This window comes from Cricetulus griseus, chromosome 2 (genome assembly GCF_003668045.3).
Source record: "Cricetulus griseus strain 17A/GY chromosome 2, alternate assembly CriGri-PICRH-1.0, whole genome shotgun sequence".
NCBI lineage: Eukaryota > Metazoa > Chordata > Mammalia > Rodentia > Cricetidae > Cricetulus > Cricetulus griseus.
The window spans coordinates 216,720,850-216,740,283 of NC_048595.1; the positions used below are offsets into that span (position 1 = coordinate 216,720,850).

Here is a 19,434-nt window from a genome sequence, read left to right on the forward strand (position 1 = left end):
GAGGTTGGGCATGGGGTGTTTTGTGCCTCACTCTCCCCACTTGTAGGAAACCTCTCTACATTCACAGGTAATTGGTTTGGAAGGAAGAAGACTGGCCAGGGAAGAAGGCCATTCTGTTGCTCCTCCTCTTGTTGCTTATCTCTTGTCTCCTGACTCTCTTCCAAAGCCACCTCAGCCGAGCCAACGTGGCTGCAGAGCATCTTGACAAGTGGCAGCATCTGCTTGGCCTCCCTGTGCACTCCAGGCCACCCCATTAGCTGCTCACCATCCCTGGCTATTGGGACCTCTTCTGATGGCTGTGGCCTCCGCTGCCCCAGGGAGCACCTTCTCTAAGCAGCTCCTTTTCTCTCTCCTGGTGAGTAACAGCCAAAGGATTAGGGAACTAGGCATGCTAGCACCTGCTTCCTCATGCCAGTTGGGGCTTGAAAGTGAGTCTTGGTAGGAAGAGAAGGCAGGGGGATAGAGAGAGGAAAAGAGAAGTTTATGAAAGAGCAATTCAGAGAAGAGCTGAGGGGCTCTTCCAGGATGGGAAGGAATAAGCTTAATCTCCAAGCTCCAATGCCTGGGTAGTAATGTCTCTCCAGGGAATCCCTCATTTAGTTTTCTGTGGTGTTTTTTTGTAGGGAGAGGTGAAGTAAGTTTTTGGAATTTGGCCCAGAAGTTTCTGAGATTTGCTTTAGACACTAGGCATCTATAAAGCTCATGTATTTAGCATGCTATTCCACTGAGCATCAAAAAGAGAAAAAGATTCTGGATACAGCTATGAATTACTCAAGATGTTCTTAGTTGACTCAGAAAGCCTTTAGAGATGAGTAGAACCATCTGTGTGATGCTGCATTTCAACTCAACAAGAAGAATGGGGCAGTCACTGGAATTGCCATAAAGTTGCCTCCCACTGGGGTTACAACCACCTTGAACTGTTTACAGGATGCTATGTGTTGCCTTTAATGGGGAAAGTTTCTCAAATCTCCATCCAGAAATTCTGCATTGTAACTACTGGTTTTTAATTTAATGTTTTATTTTACCAAAAATAATTCAGTTGTAAATCATATTTTCAGAATTTAGGGGACAAACATTTTCTCCATATGAATAATTCTTAGTGCAGGGTTGACAGTCCATTTCTCATCCGGTCACTATCTGAAGAAGGGCACACAGAAAGCACCAGAGTTAGCATTGGTTAAGTAAAATGTGGTTAAACCCAGCTTCTTCTTGCTTTTGGTTCTGGTCCCTGCCTAGCCCTTTATCCCTTGATTTATCCTTAGCCTTTTCATCCTTGAATCCTATACTGACTGGATAGGTCACAACTCCTTCCAAGTCATTTAGACCCCAATTTAACTTGGAGACAGAGGAACTACTTTAGATGTTCTGGAAATTTCCATTGTTTCCGTCTAGAGAAGGTGTATTCCTGAGGTGGGGGCCTTAAGAGAGGGATGAACTAAAATGAGGAAAGGTTTGGAAATCTAGATATATCCTATAAAATATATGTACACACACACACACACACACACACACACACATATATGTATACATATAGGTATAGGTATATGCATATGTATACTCATCTATTTATAGTTATGGTGGGTTTTTCCTACATTATACATCTAGACTTTATCTACCTAAACTTTATCCTGAGGCACAGTCTAATGCAATTCTTGGCATTAGGGATGATGATAATTCTAAAAAGCCAAATGAATAAAAATGTCTCTTGTTTTCATAAGTGGTTTATTTAAATTACAGCTGTATGTAATGTGACCTATTAAATGGCAGCTTGCCACATTATATGCCTAACAGATTTGTAAAACAAATTTACAACCTGTTTTAAGCCGCTATGGTACATCTGGTAGACTTGAGTTGAGTTAGAAGGATACAGCATTCTTATAATGAACATTAACCATTTTGCTCATCCTTACACAAATAACATGCCCGTAACTTTAGAACCTGACCTTTGAGAAAAATTTATCACAAATTGATCTGTGTGATTCTGGAAAATACAGCTGTGATCTTTTTTAAAAAATCAGCATGGAATCATTTTAATAAAGACAAAAGAGCAAATAAACATAAAGTGTCACAAAAGAAATAAAAATATTTTGAATTCATGGAATTCTCCGAGTTCAGTACTTTTACTTTGTTAGATATTGCTTGTGTATCTGCTTTGGAGTTCCCAGTTTTTTTTATAACAATAGCTGTTCCTTGAATATAATTAAAATTCAGAGAATTCTGTTAGTTTAAAACGTTTAGCTAGGTGGTTTGAAGACAGATTTTGAAGGCTTTTATTTTCTTTTCTAAGACAATCTGAAAAGTGATTTAATCAAAGTGGGTTGGTTCTATTATTTTTATAAGCCTCAAAAATGCTTCAAATATTTCTCACTTCAACAGTAACCTCAAGTAACAATAATAAAAAATAAAGGCTGGAGAGATAGTACATCAATGCTTATAGAATTCTAGAATTCAGTACTTTTTCAGTCTAAATATCTGAGATTCGTGGACAGTTTTGGAGGCAATACTCTATAAATTCAATAGATCATAACACATTTTGTTGCAATTACATAATAATGTTGTTTCCTAAGAACTGTTCACTTATTTTTTTCATTGATACTAAATGATCCTGGAGTTCCCAAAGATTGTGTCAATCACTTTCTAAATGGATATGAAAAAGTAGAGGATTGAAAGGTTCGTTTGTTTCTAAAATTGACAGTACAGACAAAATTGCAATGTAAAAAAAATGATCAAATATGATATATAAATTTGTGTGTTTTTTTTTTTTTTTGAGGTTTTGGTATTATTTTGCGATGCTTGTCGAAAAATTTCTCTTCGAGTTCCCTCTCATCTTAAGGCCGAAACTCCTGTAGGCAAAGGTGAGAATTTGCCCTGGGAATTTGACAGTTGTAACTTACTGCAATTAGTATTTGGCTGCTCTTTGAAACTTTGGATGAAAGTTATGTAATTGCTACTCATCATTAAAACTGGAAAGTAGCTCCTTTTTTATTCATGGTGCTTGAATGTAGTCAAACTATCAAATTTGGTTGTGTATCTTTCTTGCTAGAAAAATTAGAAAACATCAGAGAATGAAGACAATTCTCTTAGTTCAAACAAATCCAAGCACCAAAACCTGAAGCTTATCTTAAGTCATGTCAACACTTCACCAGCCAGAATCCCAGTGTCAGCTTTCTTGGCTTGTGAAGCATGAAACAAATATCTAAGTTGAAATGCTCCATATAAAATCTGCACTTGTGGTTGGTAGCAATGAATACATATTTATATGGTCTCTTTCACAGAGTACCTTGTGAAAGTCAAATATAGTTTTAGTGGATTTTTCTAACACCGCCATCAATATGTATTAGGCACTGAGTTTATCAAACCTCAAAAATGTTTTATGTGATGATTATTTGCATTATTAATGAGAAACATTGCACAAGAACATACTAGGTTTCTCACCTGTTGCAACATAACTTTTATGTTATTGCCAAAGAAAATTTAACTTAATCTCAAAATCTATTGGCACCATCTTAGGATAAATGAAGTTTAAAATTATATAAGTCTACAATGTACTATGAAACAGAAATTTATATATATGCAATTTATGTATACTATGTTATGTAATTATACACAAATTACACATATATGATGTATATATAAAATTTCTATTTCATAGTGTATTATATGTATTTATACATGTAAATGTATATACATGTTTATATATGTTGTTTATATAAATTTATATATATATATATATATATATATATACCTATCTACCTCCAGATAGTTCTTGATTTATGATGGAGTCACCACATCCTTTTAAATCCATTGTAAGGTAAAAGTAAGGGGAAAATGCATTCAACATACCTAATCTACCAATCTATCTTAGCAACAGGGTCCACTGTACAGTTTCAAACATAGTCCCTTACTATCTCCTCATTTGAGGATCGCTAGGAGTGGCTCATAACCCTGGCCAGCATCATGAGGAAGAGTTTTACCATATATCCCTACATTAAAAAGGCTCAAAGTCAGTTGTTACCATATGTATATCACTTTCTCACTGTCATGAAGTTGAGCCAGTCAAAGTCAAGGACCAGTATACACAAACTTGTGCACACTAGGGAAAGTAGAAGCAAACCAAATCCAATAAAGCTGAAGCATGTTTTATTTCTTAAATTAATTCATGATGAAAGTAATGGGAGAGGCAGGAATGTAGCTCAGTTTGGTAGAGGCTTGACTTTGCTGGATGAGTTCCTGGGTTATATCCTCAGCATTGTCAAAAAGGAAAGAAGGAAGGAAGGGAGGAAGGAAGGAAGGAAGGGGAGGGGGCACCAAAACTCCATTAGTTTAATTTTCACAGTCCCTGTGTTTTAGAACAGCAGGTGTTCAGTGTCCCACCCTCCTTCTGCTCCTCCCATGTTAACTGGCAGCTGTCATTCCTGTAAGACTCGTTCCCTTCCTGTTTAACCTGACATCACTGTGTAATGTCTTCACTGCAGTGAATCTGGAGGAGTGCCTCAAATCACCCAGCACGATCCTGTCCAGTGACCCAGCCTTCAGAATTCTAGAAGACGGCACAATTTATACGACTCGTGACCTGCTTTTGTCTTCTGAACAGAAGAGGTTCTCTATCTTCCTCTCAGACAGTCAGAGTCTCCTGCAAAAGGAGATAGAAATTGTGCTGTCAGCAAAAGAAACAAAGGTAAAGCAGGTTAGGGAAGAAGGTCCTTACAGGGCCTCCATTGCATCTGCAAGGCTAAAGTCATCCTTGAATAATTCCTTCATCTTTTGCACTCAACATTTTCATAACTGAGGATTGGACTGTTAAAGAGAATGGCATATACACTATTTACAGTTAGTATTGATGAAGAAGACCATGGCTGTGAGCAGAGTCACAATTTCAAAGATTTCAGATAAATTTTGAGGTGTGGCAGGAAGAGCAGCTAACCTGAAGAACAAGAACAAGAACAAGGCTAGGGTGGGACTCAGAGAACAATGAAGCAGGCCAAGCAGTGCCACTCCACCCTGTGGCTTCTTTCCAATGGGGCTTGTGGCACTACCTGCTCACATAGTAGAAAACTCTATAAGTCCCCTATCTTTTTAGTGATTGTGTGGCCTGGCCAAGAGGGGTATGTATGTCTTGTATTTAAGAGTGATGAGTCCCAGGCAGGAGAAGATTGCTACACTTCATGTCTATGTTAAGTAAACTAAGCATAATGACTTAGTCTCACAAAACTACTGATTACATTTATAAACAGATTTCTGAACGAACCCTCTTTTGATTGCAAAGACCACTCTTCCTTGAATTTAAATTATGCTTCATGCTAATCAATCATTATTCTCTTTATCCAAATTGCATGAAAGCTGCTTGAATAAATGCTGCTCACATTTTTTTCTGGTGGTATATAAATACTTATAGACAGTGTTTCCATGGATTTTATCTGTACTGTTCCTTATTAAATGAAGCCAGTTCTTAGGTATTTGTTAATGGATCACATATTTGGAGGCCAGGAAAAGTCTATAGCTTCTCAAAGATGTTTATTTATATCAATGACCAACCAAATTTTGATTGCTAAATGGTTACAGCAGAAAATAGAATGAGGGAATATGATGTGGATGAGGTCAGTGTGTGTGTGTTTATTGAAAAAATAATACAATTTCTTTAGAGAGTATCCATAATATTGTCATATTTTCTCCATCTTGCAGTACATGGAAAACCACAATTTTAATAATGCTAAGTAAAGCTGTATTTCATTGCTCATCAAATGTAGGTTTTTAGGAAGAGACATACTGAAGACACAGTGCACAATCGCAGTAAGAGAAGATGGGCTCCTATACCATGTTCGTTGATGGAGAACTCATTAGGCCCATTTCCAGAACACGTTCAGCAGGTAGTTCCCATGTTTTTAAAAATTTCATATGTGTTGAATATTTTACTTACTTATTTGTTTTACATCCCAACTGCAGTTTTCCCTCCCTCCTCTCCTCCCAGTCCTCCACTCTCTGACTTTCCTACTGTCACCTCCCCCCAATCCACTCCTCCATTTCTGTTGAGTTAAGGGCAGGCCTCCCACGGATGCCAACCAAACATGGCATATTGAGTTGAGGTAACCCCCCTCATATTAAGGCTGGGCAAGGCAACTCAGTTTGAAGAGTAGGGTCCAAAATGCCAGAAAAAGTATCAGAGACAGGCCTTGCTTACACTATTAGGAATCCCACAAGAAGATAAGCTACACAACTAAGGTGAAACTTTAATGGCTGGGGATGAGGGTCAGTGGTAGTATGTTTTCCAAGCATGCACAGGGTCCTAAGTTCTATCCCCAGTTCCCAGTAAAGTACATAAGTAAATAGTGTATAATATATTGAATGAGGGATTTAGATTATTAACAGTACTGGCATCATCTATTCATCCCAACAAGGAATGTATAATGACTTCATAGAGTTTCTTCATCCAAATACTTGTTTTTCAAGTGTTTTTTAAACACTGTATTCATTTAATTGGGGTAGGGGGTATGCATGTGCCCTAGAAACATGTGTGTATGGTTCGTCAGATGGCTTGAAGCAGTTGGTTCTCTCCTTCCACCATGTGGAAGGTTTGAACTCAGGTCAAGCTTAGTGGTAAACATCCGCATTCTTGGGTCATCTCTCTCATCCTATGCTAGATCTCTAGGCAAGGATTTGCAGAGAGTTTGCCTACCAATTCTGCATAGCTCAACTTTGCCTTAAATGAACACTTATCCCCTAAAAATTGGTCACTTTTTGGTTTAGTAAGTGAGCTGCCTCTTTGCCACACAGCTGAAATGAAAGAATAGGGCAGCTTTGGAAAAATTTGTGGAATTAATTGTGCAAGAAGCTCTATTACTTCACCTATGATAATAACAGTTTTTAATGCTAAATGCTTTGAAAGCACAGAAACGTTTCCCACACTGAGTGTAGGAACAGAACAGGACAGCGAAGGCACACTGCTCCACAGGCTGCAGAACTGCATGGATAGTAAAACATTAAAGATCAAGCAAGGGACAGAGTCTGTGGCTTCACACATGGAAGAATTGAGATAAGATTTTGAGAACATTGGGAGATGTTGGGCAAAGGAACAAAGTGAAGAGAGAAAGTGATTAAAAAGAAACTTTCACAAGACACTAGATTAAGATATTGGTCAAGATGTATTTGTTCTTTCTCCAAATCATCTCTTCTTCAGATCCAATCTGATGCTGCCCAGAATTATACCATCTTTTACTCCATCGGTGGACCAGGAGTAGACAAAGAACCTTTCAATTTATTCTACATAGAGAAAGACACTGGGGACATCTATTGTACCCGAAGCATTGACCGTGAGCAGTATGACCAATTTTTGGTAAGATTGATGAAATATTTGTTTAACATTAGAGGTTTATTATTCATATCTTAGTATTTTAAGTATTATGTTTTGCAAATACTAAGTGTCTAATTATTTAATATGTAGATTGTTACTATTCAAAATAAACCTCAAAGTTCCATTGGTGCTAGGCTGAAAAAGTGACAGTGGGTATAATAAGGGAAGCAAATAGGTAGAGAAAGGGAGGGTGTGTGAAAATACAAGGACATATTTCAAGCATAGATGTTTATCTGTAAGCTCTGGAGAAGTAACCAGATTTTCCTCGAGTTCAAAGTTCTCTGTAATAAAATACTTCAATTATTTTTACCCATGCTTTTACTTTGAAAAACACATGAGATCTGAAAAACAAGATAAGTAAAACTGGTACTTGGGCGAATACCCAGAGCTAATTGTTCTAAGCTGGGTTCGTCACCCAAGGGATTCTGAATGTGTGTAAAAGTTGGTTGGGTCCACCATTTCAGGCCTTGCTTAGTGGGGTGATACTACCTCGTCCCCCCATTCCTCAGAAATTTAACACCTGAATAGCATTGTGTCTTCTTAGGCATCTAGAACTTATTTACCAGTTCCTCTTCTGCTTCTATCTAAAGACAAATCCACACATCTGTTTGCCATCCTCATCTTTAACTGGAGTATAAGAACATCCCCATTGGTTTAGGAGGATGATGTCGAGGGACACTAGTTAAGTTCTTACAATTGCCAACTATAAGGGAGGTTGATAACTACATTCTTTGCTGATAGAGTTTAGCCAAGAGAAATATCTATTTAGAAGTTCAGAGAGGCATCTTAGCAGCCTTCTGAGAACTCAGCAGGAGTTGGAGGCCACAGAAAGCCACCTGTTAAAGGAGGGTGGAGAGCTCCCAAGAAGATGCATTTACAATAGAATGACTTATTTGAGCCAGGCATATTGGACTGACCTGCCATCCCATCATTGTGGAGGGGAGGCCAAGACAGGACAATTGTGAATCTCAGGCCAGCCTGGGCTGTTTAGTGGGAGTCTACTGAAATAGCAAGAAAAGAACAGAAAGAAAAAAAGGGTGAAGGGAGGGAGAGGAGAGTGGGGGAGAGGGATGAAGGATGGAAAGATAAATCAACTATAACCAACTCTGACCTGAACGTTACTTGATACTTAGAATGTGAAATACGAAGGTAGAAGGAGAAATCAAGAGGAGAGGTGCTTGGTAAAGAACTGACAAAGAGGAGGCTGGTGTTTGTCCTGGAATATCATTAAAGAACTCATTGGGGTAGAACGAGTTTTAAAACAACATAATTTCCACTGTAGATATTTCATAATTGAAGGCAAAGGGTGGGCTGTTGTGACACGTTCTTTATAATTTTATGCCTCTTCCAAAATTCTCTAGATTAAACATATTTTGCTTCTAATAAGATAAAACTATTTCTTTTTTAAAGATTTATTTATTTAATCTGCACTGCTGCTTTGCCTGTATATACTCTGTGTGAGAATGTCAGTTCCCCTGAAACTGGAGTTACAGACAGTTGTGAGCTGTCATGTGGTTGCTGGGAATTGAACCCAGGTCCTCTGGAACAGCAGCCAGGGCTCTTAACTACTGAGCCATCACTCCAGCTCCTTAAATTGTTTCTTTCTTTTGTTTTCCTTTGGTTTTTTGAGACAGGGTTTCTCTGTGGCTTTGGAGGCTGTCCTGGAACTAGCTCTTGTAGACCATGCTGGTCTCGAACTCACAGAGATCCACCTGCCTCTGCCTCCTGAGTGCTGGGATTAAAGGCGTGTGCCACCAACGCCCTGCTTAAATTGTTTCTTTAGAATGTTGATTGAAGCTGTAGCAGAGAGAAGCCAAGTGTCACTGTAATCTTTTCATCTTTAGTATTGTAAGTGTTGGGAGAGGAATGTAAGCATTGGGCATAGGAGGCCAGCGAGGGCTCTGTTGCAGAGCTATCTGTAGCCCATCATGGTTTCTATTTTTATCTCTCTCTCTTTTTTTTTTTTTTCTGCTGATCGCACGTGGGGTCTCACCTATGTAAGCTAAATGTGTATGCCACACCCAACCCCACCGGAAACACTTTCACCTTTCTGTCCACACACAAGAGACACTTGCTAGAGACAGTGTAACCACTCACTGCCTTGACAACGCCTTCCCCAGAAGCAGAGCGGTGACCCACAAGGCACTCTGCCTGAGACATAAGAAGCACTGCTGCCCTAGTGCAGAGCTTCACTTCACTGAACATTCTCTATGAGAGTTCTGATAGGGGCTGGCTTTCAACCTTCTGTTTTTCCTTGCTTCTTACTATAAATACTGTTAGGGGATTGTTAATACAAGCTTCTTTGAAATTTTCAAAGTTTTTACTATTGCTCGACACTTTTATGCATTTACCCAATGAATTTCCATCATTCTCACCTGTGGTCCCCAGATCCCCGCACCAGCCTCAATCTCAGCCATGCTCTTCCGTCCTCAGCATCATTTTTCTGTGTGGCTAGAGTTCCTTTCTTTTTGTATGAGTTGTTAGCTTTACATTTTCATGTGGGAGATGAATAAAATAATTTGGAGTCAATATTCAAAGTTAGACTTTTGAGCAATTTCATCTGGTGAGCTACCCTGTTTCTCTCATGTTCATGTCTTAATGGGCATTAAGAAATACCACTTGTAAAATATATTTTTTAAAAATCGAATTTACTAAGTGAAATATCACAAGACGATGTAAACACATTGCAACAATAAAATCACCAGAAGCAGGATGGATTAGAAGATTTCTTTGTCAAAGGAAAAGTTTTAATTAATATGCTCTAAAATTACATATCAGTATTTTTTTAATTTTTTTTATTCAAGTTAGGAACAAGCTTGTTTCACATGTCAATCCCTTCTCCCTCTCCTTCCCCTCACCCCATCCCTCCTCCCCAACCCCTGACCTACCTCCCACCCCATCCACCCTCCACTCCTCAGGCAGGGTAGGGCCCTCTACAGGGGCTCTGCAAAGTCCACCACATCTTCCTGGGCTGGGCCTGGGCCCTTCCCCATGTGTCCAGGGCCAGAGTGTATCCCTTCACGTGGGATGGGCTCTGAAAGTCCCTTCTTACACCAGGAAAAAATACTAATCCACTACCAGGGGCTCCCTGGAGTGCAGAGGCCTCCTTATTGACATCCATGTTCAGGGGGCTGGATCAGTCCTGTACTGGCCTCCCCGACAGCATCTGGGGTCGATGTGCTCCCCCTTATTCAGGCCAACTGTTCCTGTGGGTTTCTCCAACCTGGTACCGACCCCTTCGATCTTCATTCCTCTCTCTCTTCAACTAAATTCCAGATTTCAGCTCAGTGTATATCTGTGGATGTCTGTCTCTGCTTCTATCAGCCACTGGATGAGGGCTCTTGTTATGGGTCAGGTCGGCACACATATCAGTATTTTAAAACAACAGTTTAATTATTTTAGCTTACTATAAAAGACTGTATAGATATATTTGTCTTTTTCTGTCTTTTTTTTATTTAAAAATTATATGGCTTATTCTTTATGTTCCCTAAGTCCTCTTAGGCCCTACCAACCTCCATACCCATCCAACTTAATCTCTCTCTGAAAAACAAAATAAAATAAAACACACACACTAAGATAATAAAGGTTAAAAAAAAAACAACCAAACAAAACAAACAAAAAACCCAGCAAGACAAAAGTATTAAAATAAAAAACAAAACAATAAACACAAAAACCAAACCCTCACACAATAAACACGGCTTTTATTTTGTGTTGGCTAACTGCTTTTGGACATGGAATCTTCCTGGAAGTGTGATGCTTCCAAATGATGCTCCATTGGGAAAAAAAAACCTTTTTTTCCCTTCTTGCAGGTATCAATTGCAAATGGCTTCTCTATTATTTGTGTCCACTTCCTCTTTTCAGTGCTGGGACTTTCCCTGGTTTGAACCTGTGCAGGCCCTGAGCTTGCTTCAGAGTGTCTCTGTGCCCAGATATGCCTTAGCCATATTGTGTCTGGAAGATACTGTTTCCTTGGGATCATCAACCATCTCTGGTTCTTTTAGTCTTTTCCAACAATTCATTTTTTTAAAAATAAATTGTATGGCTTGTTCCTCCAGTACAGCTTAAGTTTCTATCACTATTCTTTGTATCTTGGTGATCTATAACCTCCAGGAATCTGTCTCGTTAGTTTTAGGCTGTTAATAGCTATCTGTCTGCCACAGAGGAGTTCTAATGGGTGACACAACACTGACCATGTCACACACAAACAGAACTCTTTAGAGACATATACTATACATACTCCAGAATTTTGTACTGGGGGGGGGGTTATTCAATTTCTTGATTGTCTGCTTTTATTTAATTTATAGAAATGTGAGTTTTTAATTATAAGTTGCTATGTTTAAAATAATTTCATTTATCCAATGGCTGAGAATAACAGCCTTAGGGCCAACTAACTATTATTTTTTACTGTGTTCATATTCTGTCTTCTGCCCAAGCTATGTTGTTTATCTTGACTTCTGAAGATTTTCCAGGCAGGTCACTCCATCATTGCAGTTTAAAGAGTTATTTTTTATTATTAAATTTAGCTAATCTTATAGAGATTCATAACAGCATTTTGGCAGTTATCAAATATGAGGGGTGTTTTCTATGTATTTTTTCTTATAAGAAGGGAGATTTTTGTACCCATTCCTAATTATTCCACAAAGACAGTGGCAAAGATTTTTCTTTCAAGTTGTTGGAGGTTTACACCTTTTAAAAAAAATCTTCAAAGCTCTGGCCTCTTCCCTTTTCACCCAGAGGTATCCTGTGGAGTGTTGCTGATCTTGTTCCCAGACATGCAGCTCTGTCCATCATCTATTAGACCCTAAAATGTCAAAATCTACATTGTCATAGTGGCATTTACTTCCAAAAGTAAAACTTATATCACCACCACAAATTACCTTACAATGACTATAAAAATCATATGTTATGGGAAATTTGAAATAAAATCTGGATTATTAAATCCATATTTCATTTCATTCTTATATCCAATTTCACAATAAAAAACACCTTTGCTGAGACAATAGGACTAATTACAAAACCTAAATGAAACAGAAATCTATTTTGCCAGTAGATGGAAAGTAATGGACTAAGTAAGTCAGTTTAGTTTAAATGTAAAGTTTCCATGAGATGTAACTTGGTACATATCTATAGTTTCCCACAAATGACTAATAAAGTACAATTTAAATATATAGTTTTTATAGACCAATAAAATATTTCATTAAAATGCTGAAGACATTTGTAATCTAATAGATAATTTTATTTTATCTGGTCTTAAATTTTGAAACCAGCCTTTTGAGAACAAATACATTAAATCCTGGCAGCTGGGATCAGGATTATCCTATTGTCATATAGTTTAGAAATGAATATGTTTTTATTAGCATTTATTAGAAACACAAGTTTGTGATAGAAAATACAGGTAAAGATATCACCCAGATACAATTGTGATATGTATCTGGGTATAATAAAATTGAAACCCGTTATAAGCTTTGATACAGTCATTATGAGCATAACTTCAATGGGTCTACCTGTGTTCTAACAAGTCAAAAGATACATAATTAATTCTGAGAGCCCCTGGAGCTCATGGTACTGGGAGCACATGGGCCTTTGGTAGGAAAATAATGAGAAATAACTCTTCAAGGTGGCTGAAACTATATGGTGCATGCACACAGTGACTCTGCATTCTATATGTTGTGTCATTTCTTAGCTATGCATGGCTGTGTATGATGTTCTTAAACAACACTCTTTGCCTTACTCCTGGGCTTCCTTTTGTGCATGTTTTGTCACGTAAGAATCAGCTGACAGTGTTGTCTTCCTTCCAGGTGTATGGATATGCAACCACTGCTGATGGCTACGCCCCAGACTACCCTCTCCCCTTGCTATTCAAGGTTGAAGATGACAATGACAATGCCCCATATTTTGAAACCAAACTGACAGTTTTTAGTGTGCCTGAAAATTGCCGAATTGGTAAGTTCACATTAAAAAACAACATTTATAATTTATTGTGTTGTGTGCCTATGTGTGCACATGTATGTGTGCATATGTGTGTATGTGTGTGCATGTGTGTATACGTGTGTCTGTATGTGTTTGTATGCATGTGTACATGCATATGTGTCCATGTGTTATGTGTGTATGTGTATATATGTGTCTGTATGTGTTTGTGTGCCTGTGTGCATGCACATGTGTGCATGTATCGTGTGTGTGTGTGTGTGTGTGTGTGTGTGTGTGTGTGTGTGTGTGTGTGTGTATGTGTATGTGTTTGTGTGCATGAGGCTGTCAAGGATGGGTTCTTTCCTTGCACAGTGGATTTGGGGTCTTGAACTCTGATTGCCAGGCTCAGAAACAAGCCCCTTTACCCTTTGTGCTATGTTCCTGGTCCTAGATTTTACAATGGTTTAATAAAAAGTTACTTGCACTTCAAAATACTTCAATGTAAAATGTTTGTTAGGCATGGTGGTACATCCCTTAAACCTCAGTACCCAGAAAGTAGAGATCAGTGATATCTGTATACTCAAGACCAATCAGGACTTCATAAGGCCAGCCTTGGCTACAAAGAGAGACATTATATCAATAAATATTTCATTTTTTGGTACTTTGGATTATACTCATCTTTTGTTTACCTGTTAGAAATAGTTTTCCTATTAAGAGTTAGATTGGTCTGAGCAAATTTTCTTAAATTTATTCTTATACTTGAAGTAAGTTCATACCCTTTCCTTTTTATATCATGACCACAATTCTGGTAATCTTTACTTGATTCAGTTCTCCCTAGGGTCAGTTGTTGGTTTTTGGTAGTTCGATATAACAGAAATATTGTAGCATGGAAAGAATTGCTGTGTTTTTATTCAGCTGGGAGCTTTCTAGAAGAAGGGATATGGCTAGAAATTCAGAGAGAATATATGGAGCCAAGATTGTGCTCTGGGCCTCTGGAAGAATGTAAGAAAACTGCCCAGTGTTTAAAACACTGTAAGAAGTGTAGTTAGTTACAGCCCTCTGCATTCTGCTTCTGGGTCATGTGCAGATATGATACTTCCCTCTTAGAAGTAACTGTAAAGCTGTAATGTCCAGTCTATGAATATCCTCTGAACTACGGATCACTACATTGCATTTAATTCTCTCCTATATTAACAACCGCTTGCATTTAAGAATAATTCAGCACATTTATTAAGACGTAACATGTAAAGTCTGTGCTTTACCAAGACATTTTACTAAATTGTGCTACAAGAGAGAAGTTGCCATTTAAAAGTAGTCCAGGAACGGCTGTTAGCTGCCAATTGTTGACAGGAAAAAGAATTTGAGAGACATTGTTACCAAATGTCTGATTTTCTTGAGTGTAAAAATACAAGCCATGCTTTCCACAGTATTCATTTAGCTGAAGTTCCAGTACGAGGTGCTTGGGGGAATTTTACAAGAGCATTTGTATAATATTCAGATTATCTGTAAACATCACTGGTGTGTGTGTGTGTGTGTGTGTGTGTGTGTGTGTGTGTGTGTGTGTGTGTGTGTACAACATATTGCAGTGGTGCCTTTTTTTGTTTGTTTGTTGTTCAATTGTATTATGATTTAAAATTTTGACAATACCGGCTTTATCTAAACAGGAACTTCAGTGGGACAAGTGACTGCCATAGACCATGATGAGCCAGGAACCCTACACACTCGTCTGAAATACAAAATCCTGCAACAAATCCCAGATCACCCAAGGCACTTCTCTATACACCCAGACACGGGTGTGATCACTACCACCTCGCCTTTACTGGACAGAGAGGTAATGGATCACTGCATTAATTCATCAGTCACTGTGTTTAAGCCGGTAATTACTGGCAGGATGATTACAGTGCAGCCACTGTGCTTACTCCTTAAGCTTTCTTCCCAGGCTATGCCCAGGCATTCTCTGGAGACTTTTGCCTCTGCAGAGATGCTGAGATAGTACAAGGTTAAGACAGGTCTGACTTGCTCTCATTGTGCTGATATGCTGTCTTAATAACATTGCTTTAATTTATTTCATTTCTCATTTGGAAAAGTAATTTCATTATAATGTATGCAATTTAAAAAAACGAACAAAATGTTTCATTAAAGAAGTTTTAGAATCACTGGTAAATAAGAGCAGAAAGTCAGTGGATTCCCATTTGCTTCCATACTCACACAACACAGGTTCACTCCTACAGGTCTACTGTCCATTGATATTTAACTCCTGGGATCACTGACATATGTAAATATGTATCATTTATATCGATGTCTATACATACATATATATAGAGACGGGAGGGATTGGGAGAGAGATTCTTCATACTTTCACCCTTTTCAGAATGTCACAGTCTAAGTATGTATACAGTATGAAGCTTTTCTAGACTGGCTGCCTTCTCCTACTAATCTGCATTCCCCTGTGTCCTTTCATGGTTCAATAACTCATTACTTCACAGAACACACTATCCCTCTGTTGTCTGAATGTACAAGTCTGTTATCTCATTTCTCAGCTAAAGAGTATCTGGGTTTTGCTTAAGTTTTGTCAATTATGAATGGAGACGTTTAAATTATACATGTAAACATCGGCTTCTGCATAGTTGGTTCCTTTTCTTTTGTTGTGAGAAAATAGCTGACAGGAGTAACTCAAGGAAGGAGGGTTTGGTTTGTGCTCAGCTTTGAGAGTACAGTTCAGCATGGCAGGAAGAAATGGTGTGAGGTCGCTGGTCACACTGCACAGTCAGGAACCAGAGTGCTGCAGCTCAGCCGTCTATCTCTGTTTCCCCTTATGTTAGTCTGGGACCTCAGAGTGCAGGATGGTGCTGTCCCTTAGCAAACAGGGTGACATCTTCTTCCCCAATCAAATCTTTGGACACGCCCTTTCAGGCATGCCCAGGGCTGTGTCTCCTAAGTGATTCTAAATCTAGGCAAAGTGACAGTTGAAATTAGCTTTACCATTTGCTCGATTTCTTGTTTGTTATTTGTATTTAAAATGTTTTTATTAGATAATATTCAGGGATGGGCATGCAGCTATGTGTACAGAGACATATAAAAAATTTAAAGCATATTTTTAATATAAGTAGAGCACAAAAAGTATTACAATAATTGTAAGTGAGGGGAAATATACATCTTCCCCAATAAACGCCCTTTAATTCCTCCCTCCCTCCCTCCCTCCCCCTCCCTCCCCCCTCTCTCCTCCTCCCTGTCTCCCTCCTTCCCTTTCTCCCTTCCCTCCTTTCTTTTTTCCACAGAAATGTGATACTTATAAGCTAGTGATGGAAGTTCGAGACATGGGGGGCCAGCCTTTTGGTCTATTCACTACAGGCACAATCACAATTTCACTGGAGGATGAGAATGACAACTCACCATATTTCACCCAAACTTCTGTGAGTACACTTGTGTGTTGTTTGTCTAGATTCCTTCATACTAAAAACAAGATCTAGAATTTGGCAGCTCCTTGAGAACAGACATTTTGCTTTAAATAGTCATCATTTAATAACAAAAGAGTGAGAAAAACATGGTTTCTGTAAGAATACTAGCTGAGGTGTTGCAGTTTTGGGATGTAAGGAAGTAGTCTTGCTCTTGGCTGCTGAAAAATTAATTCTTCCCCTCTGATGGGGCACATGTGTTCCATGTTTTCTTGGTTAAGTTTACTACAGTTTTGGGATCCTTGGAATTAAATTCTTTTATAAACTGAAGAAAAGACTTTCTTTCTAATGTCCCATGTATTACAAGTTCTGAAGAAGGATAGGAATTGGCATTATATCCTCTGCTGGGGTCAGATAGAAGTCCTGCCCCCAGCTCCTATTGTGTAGTGCCTTAGCCAGTAAATTTTGTGAGGCATAATAGATGATGAGATTTCCAAGGAGTGGTTGTTTTTCTTACTTTTAATGAGCAACTTTGCATTTTTTCATGAGTCTACACCAGAGTTTTAGCCAGAGAATAAGGAGTCTAATACAATGATGGACTGTCAAAGATCTCATTCACATAGACCCTAAACCAGGATTTAAATCTAGATCCAATCCTTTTCATCTTTCTACGAATTCATCTTACCTCTCTTGCAGATTATAATTTATCTTTTTAGTCTTTTAATATTTTATGTTTTTTTAATTTCAAAGAGTGATACTTATGATTTAAGTTCTCAAAAAGAGACAGAGAAAACTTTTCTCTTAAAATGTTTGCTTGTGAATCTAAGTAAGTAAAAACAAGATTATTTTGAACATTGGTAATTCTGAACAACAGCCATAGCTCAGGGGTTGAGCTCTGGTTTTGCATACTTGAGACACCAGGTTCAATCCACAATATTATGAAAAAAATTCCATCATACAAATTCTCGCTACCAAGTATTATGTGATTAATATGTCAGTGTAATTTAATTGGTGTTTTCTATGTCTAAGGAGGGGTACAAAATCTAAATGCCAGATAGGATTAGAGAAGAGATCAATCTTCAGATCAGAGAGATGGAAAATCACCTCACAGAACTTTGGCAGTTAAGAGATGAGTCACCTGCAGTGAATAGAAGGGATTTGTAAAGGGGATTAGGAAGAAAGAATTTAGCCAGATATGAAACATAAATTCTTTTCCAAATTATGAGTGTCTATTACCTCCATCTTACATTCTTTATAATTTTAAATATAAAAACCACTCTGATGAATAATTAGAAAGGCATTTTACTCCCAGTACACTACAGAAGTAGAAGAAAACAGAATTGACGTTGAGATTCTAAGAATGAAGGTACAAGATCAAGATTTGCCCAACACTCCTCACTCAAAGGCGGTGTACACAATTCTCCAAGGAAATGAAAATGGGTACTTCAAAATCACAACCGATCCGAATACAAATGAAGGAGTCTTGTGTGTTGTCAAGGTATGTAATAATCATAAAGATAATCCTTAACCCTTTCAAGTCCATGTTTCAGCATTGATATAGAAATTACCCACCTTCTGTGAGCCCTTCTCAGAGGAGCTACAGGCAATTAAAGGACACACAGGCTCAGCAATGTAGCCACTCCATCCACAGATAAATAAGCCAGGAGGACGAGTTGGGAAGAAGAAGGGATTTTGTGGTGGGGAAAGGGGATAAGAGAAGATAATGGGGCTTTGGTAAAAAGACATTATATACATGAAGGTGATGTGTAGTAAACATATTAAAAATCAATATTTCCTGTATGTGTATAACCACAATAGTGCAGTATGGGGCTGAAATGCTTTACACTGGTTGACACAGACACTTTCCTATTATTTTACTCCTTCTTACTCATACAGACACAAACTTTGTTTTTGTGTAGAGGAGGATAACCATGGCAGAGAAATGTTGAATCTGATACTTTACTTGCCTCAGTGGATGGCATTGAGTGTGCACACTCCCTGGCTGCTCTCTGAATCACTATGCCCATGTCTCCCTCTTGTATGTCTTTTCTCTTATTTCCCAGAGGTAGCTAAAAGCTTTCTGAAGAAGTTATTTTTGATAAGATTCTCATACATTTACACTGTATATTCTTTTTCACTTTTGCTTCTGTATTTCTTTCCTTCACCATTTTCCTTGAAATTTAACTTGTTTCACAAGTCTTACTTGGATTAGAAACTATTATGCTGCAATCCTATTAGTGTTTAAAGTTACAATAAAAAAAATGAAGATAGGATCTTCCAAAACAAAATTAGGAAGGAAAGTTGTTGAATCTTAAAAATTGTTGATTTTAACCATTTTAAGAAGCAAATAATTGACCTTTTCATTAATACTAACTTTGAGTAACATTTTAAAAGTAAGAATGGCATTCCCTTTGTATTAAAACTTGGAATCATCAGTGTTTTGCACAACACTACATTGACTAATCAATGTATGTTTATACACAGCCACTGAACTATGAAGTCAATAGCCAGGTCATTCTGCAAATTGGTGTCCTTAATGAAGCCCAGTTCTCTAAAGCTGCCAATGGACAAACCCCCACAATGTGCACCACTACTGTCACTGTGAAAATTAGAGACAGCGACGAGGGCCCTGAGTGCCAGCCACCCGTCAAAGTCATTCAGAGCAAAGATGGATTGCCAGCGGGCCAAGAGCTCCTGGGCTACAAGGCCATGGACCCAGAAACAAGCAGTTCTGAAGGCATAAGGTGGTGTGCTTTCCTGAAAGCTCCTGCACTTTTACTGGGA

At 38.2% G+C, this 19,434-nt stretch overlaps 1 protein-coding gene across 4 annotated transcripts in view; it reads left to right on the plus strand.

Moving 5' to 3' along the window:
- Positions 1 to 292: 292 nt before the first annotated feature.
- The window catches only part of Dsc1 (desmocollin 1), a 29,380-nt gene continuing 10,238 nt past the window's right edge, over positions 293 to 19,434 (plus strand). For all 4 annotated transcript variants that reach the window (XM_027404393.2, XM_027404394.2, XM_027404395.2 and 1 more), the window contains exons 1-10: positions 293 to 355; positions 2,771 to 2,855; positions 4,476 to 4,678; positions 5,748 to 5,867; positions 7,175 to 7,330; positions 13,147 to 13,291; positions 14,920 to 15,086; positions 16,534 to 16,668; positions 17,963 to 18,148; positions 19,135 to 19,394. In XM_027404393.2, the coding sequence (XP_027260194.1) occupies positions 293 to 355; positions 2,771 to 2,855; positions 4,476 to 4,678; positions 5,748 to 5,867; positions 7,175 to 7,330; positions 13,147 to 13,291; positions 14,920 to 15,086; positions 16,534 to 16,668; positions 17,963 to 18,148; positions 19,135 to 19,394 (1,520 nt within the window). The remainder of the gene's footprint in view (positions 356 to 2,770; positions 2,856 to 4,475; positions 4,679 to 5,747; positions 5,868 to 7,174; positions 7,331 to 13,146; positions 13,292 to 14,919; positions 15,087 to 16,533; positions 16,669 to 17,962; positions 18,149 to 19,134; positions 19,395 to 19,434) is intronic.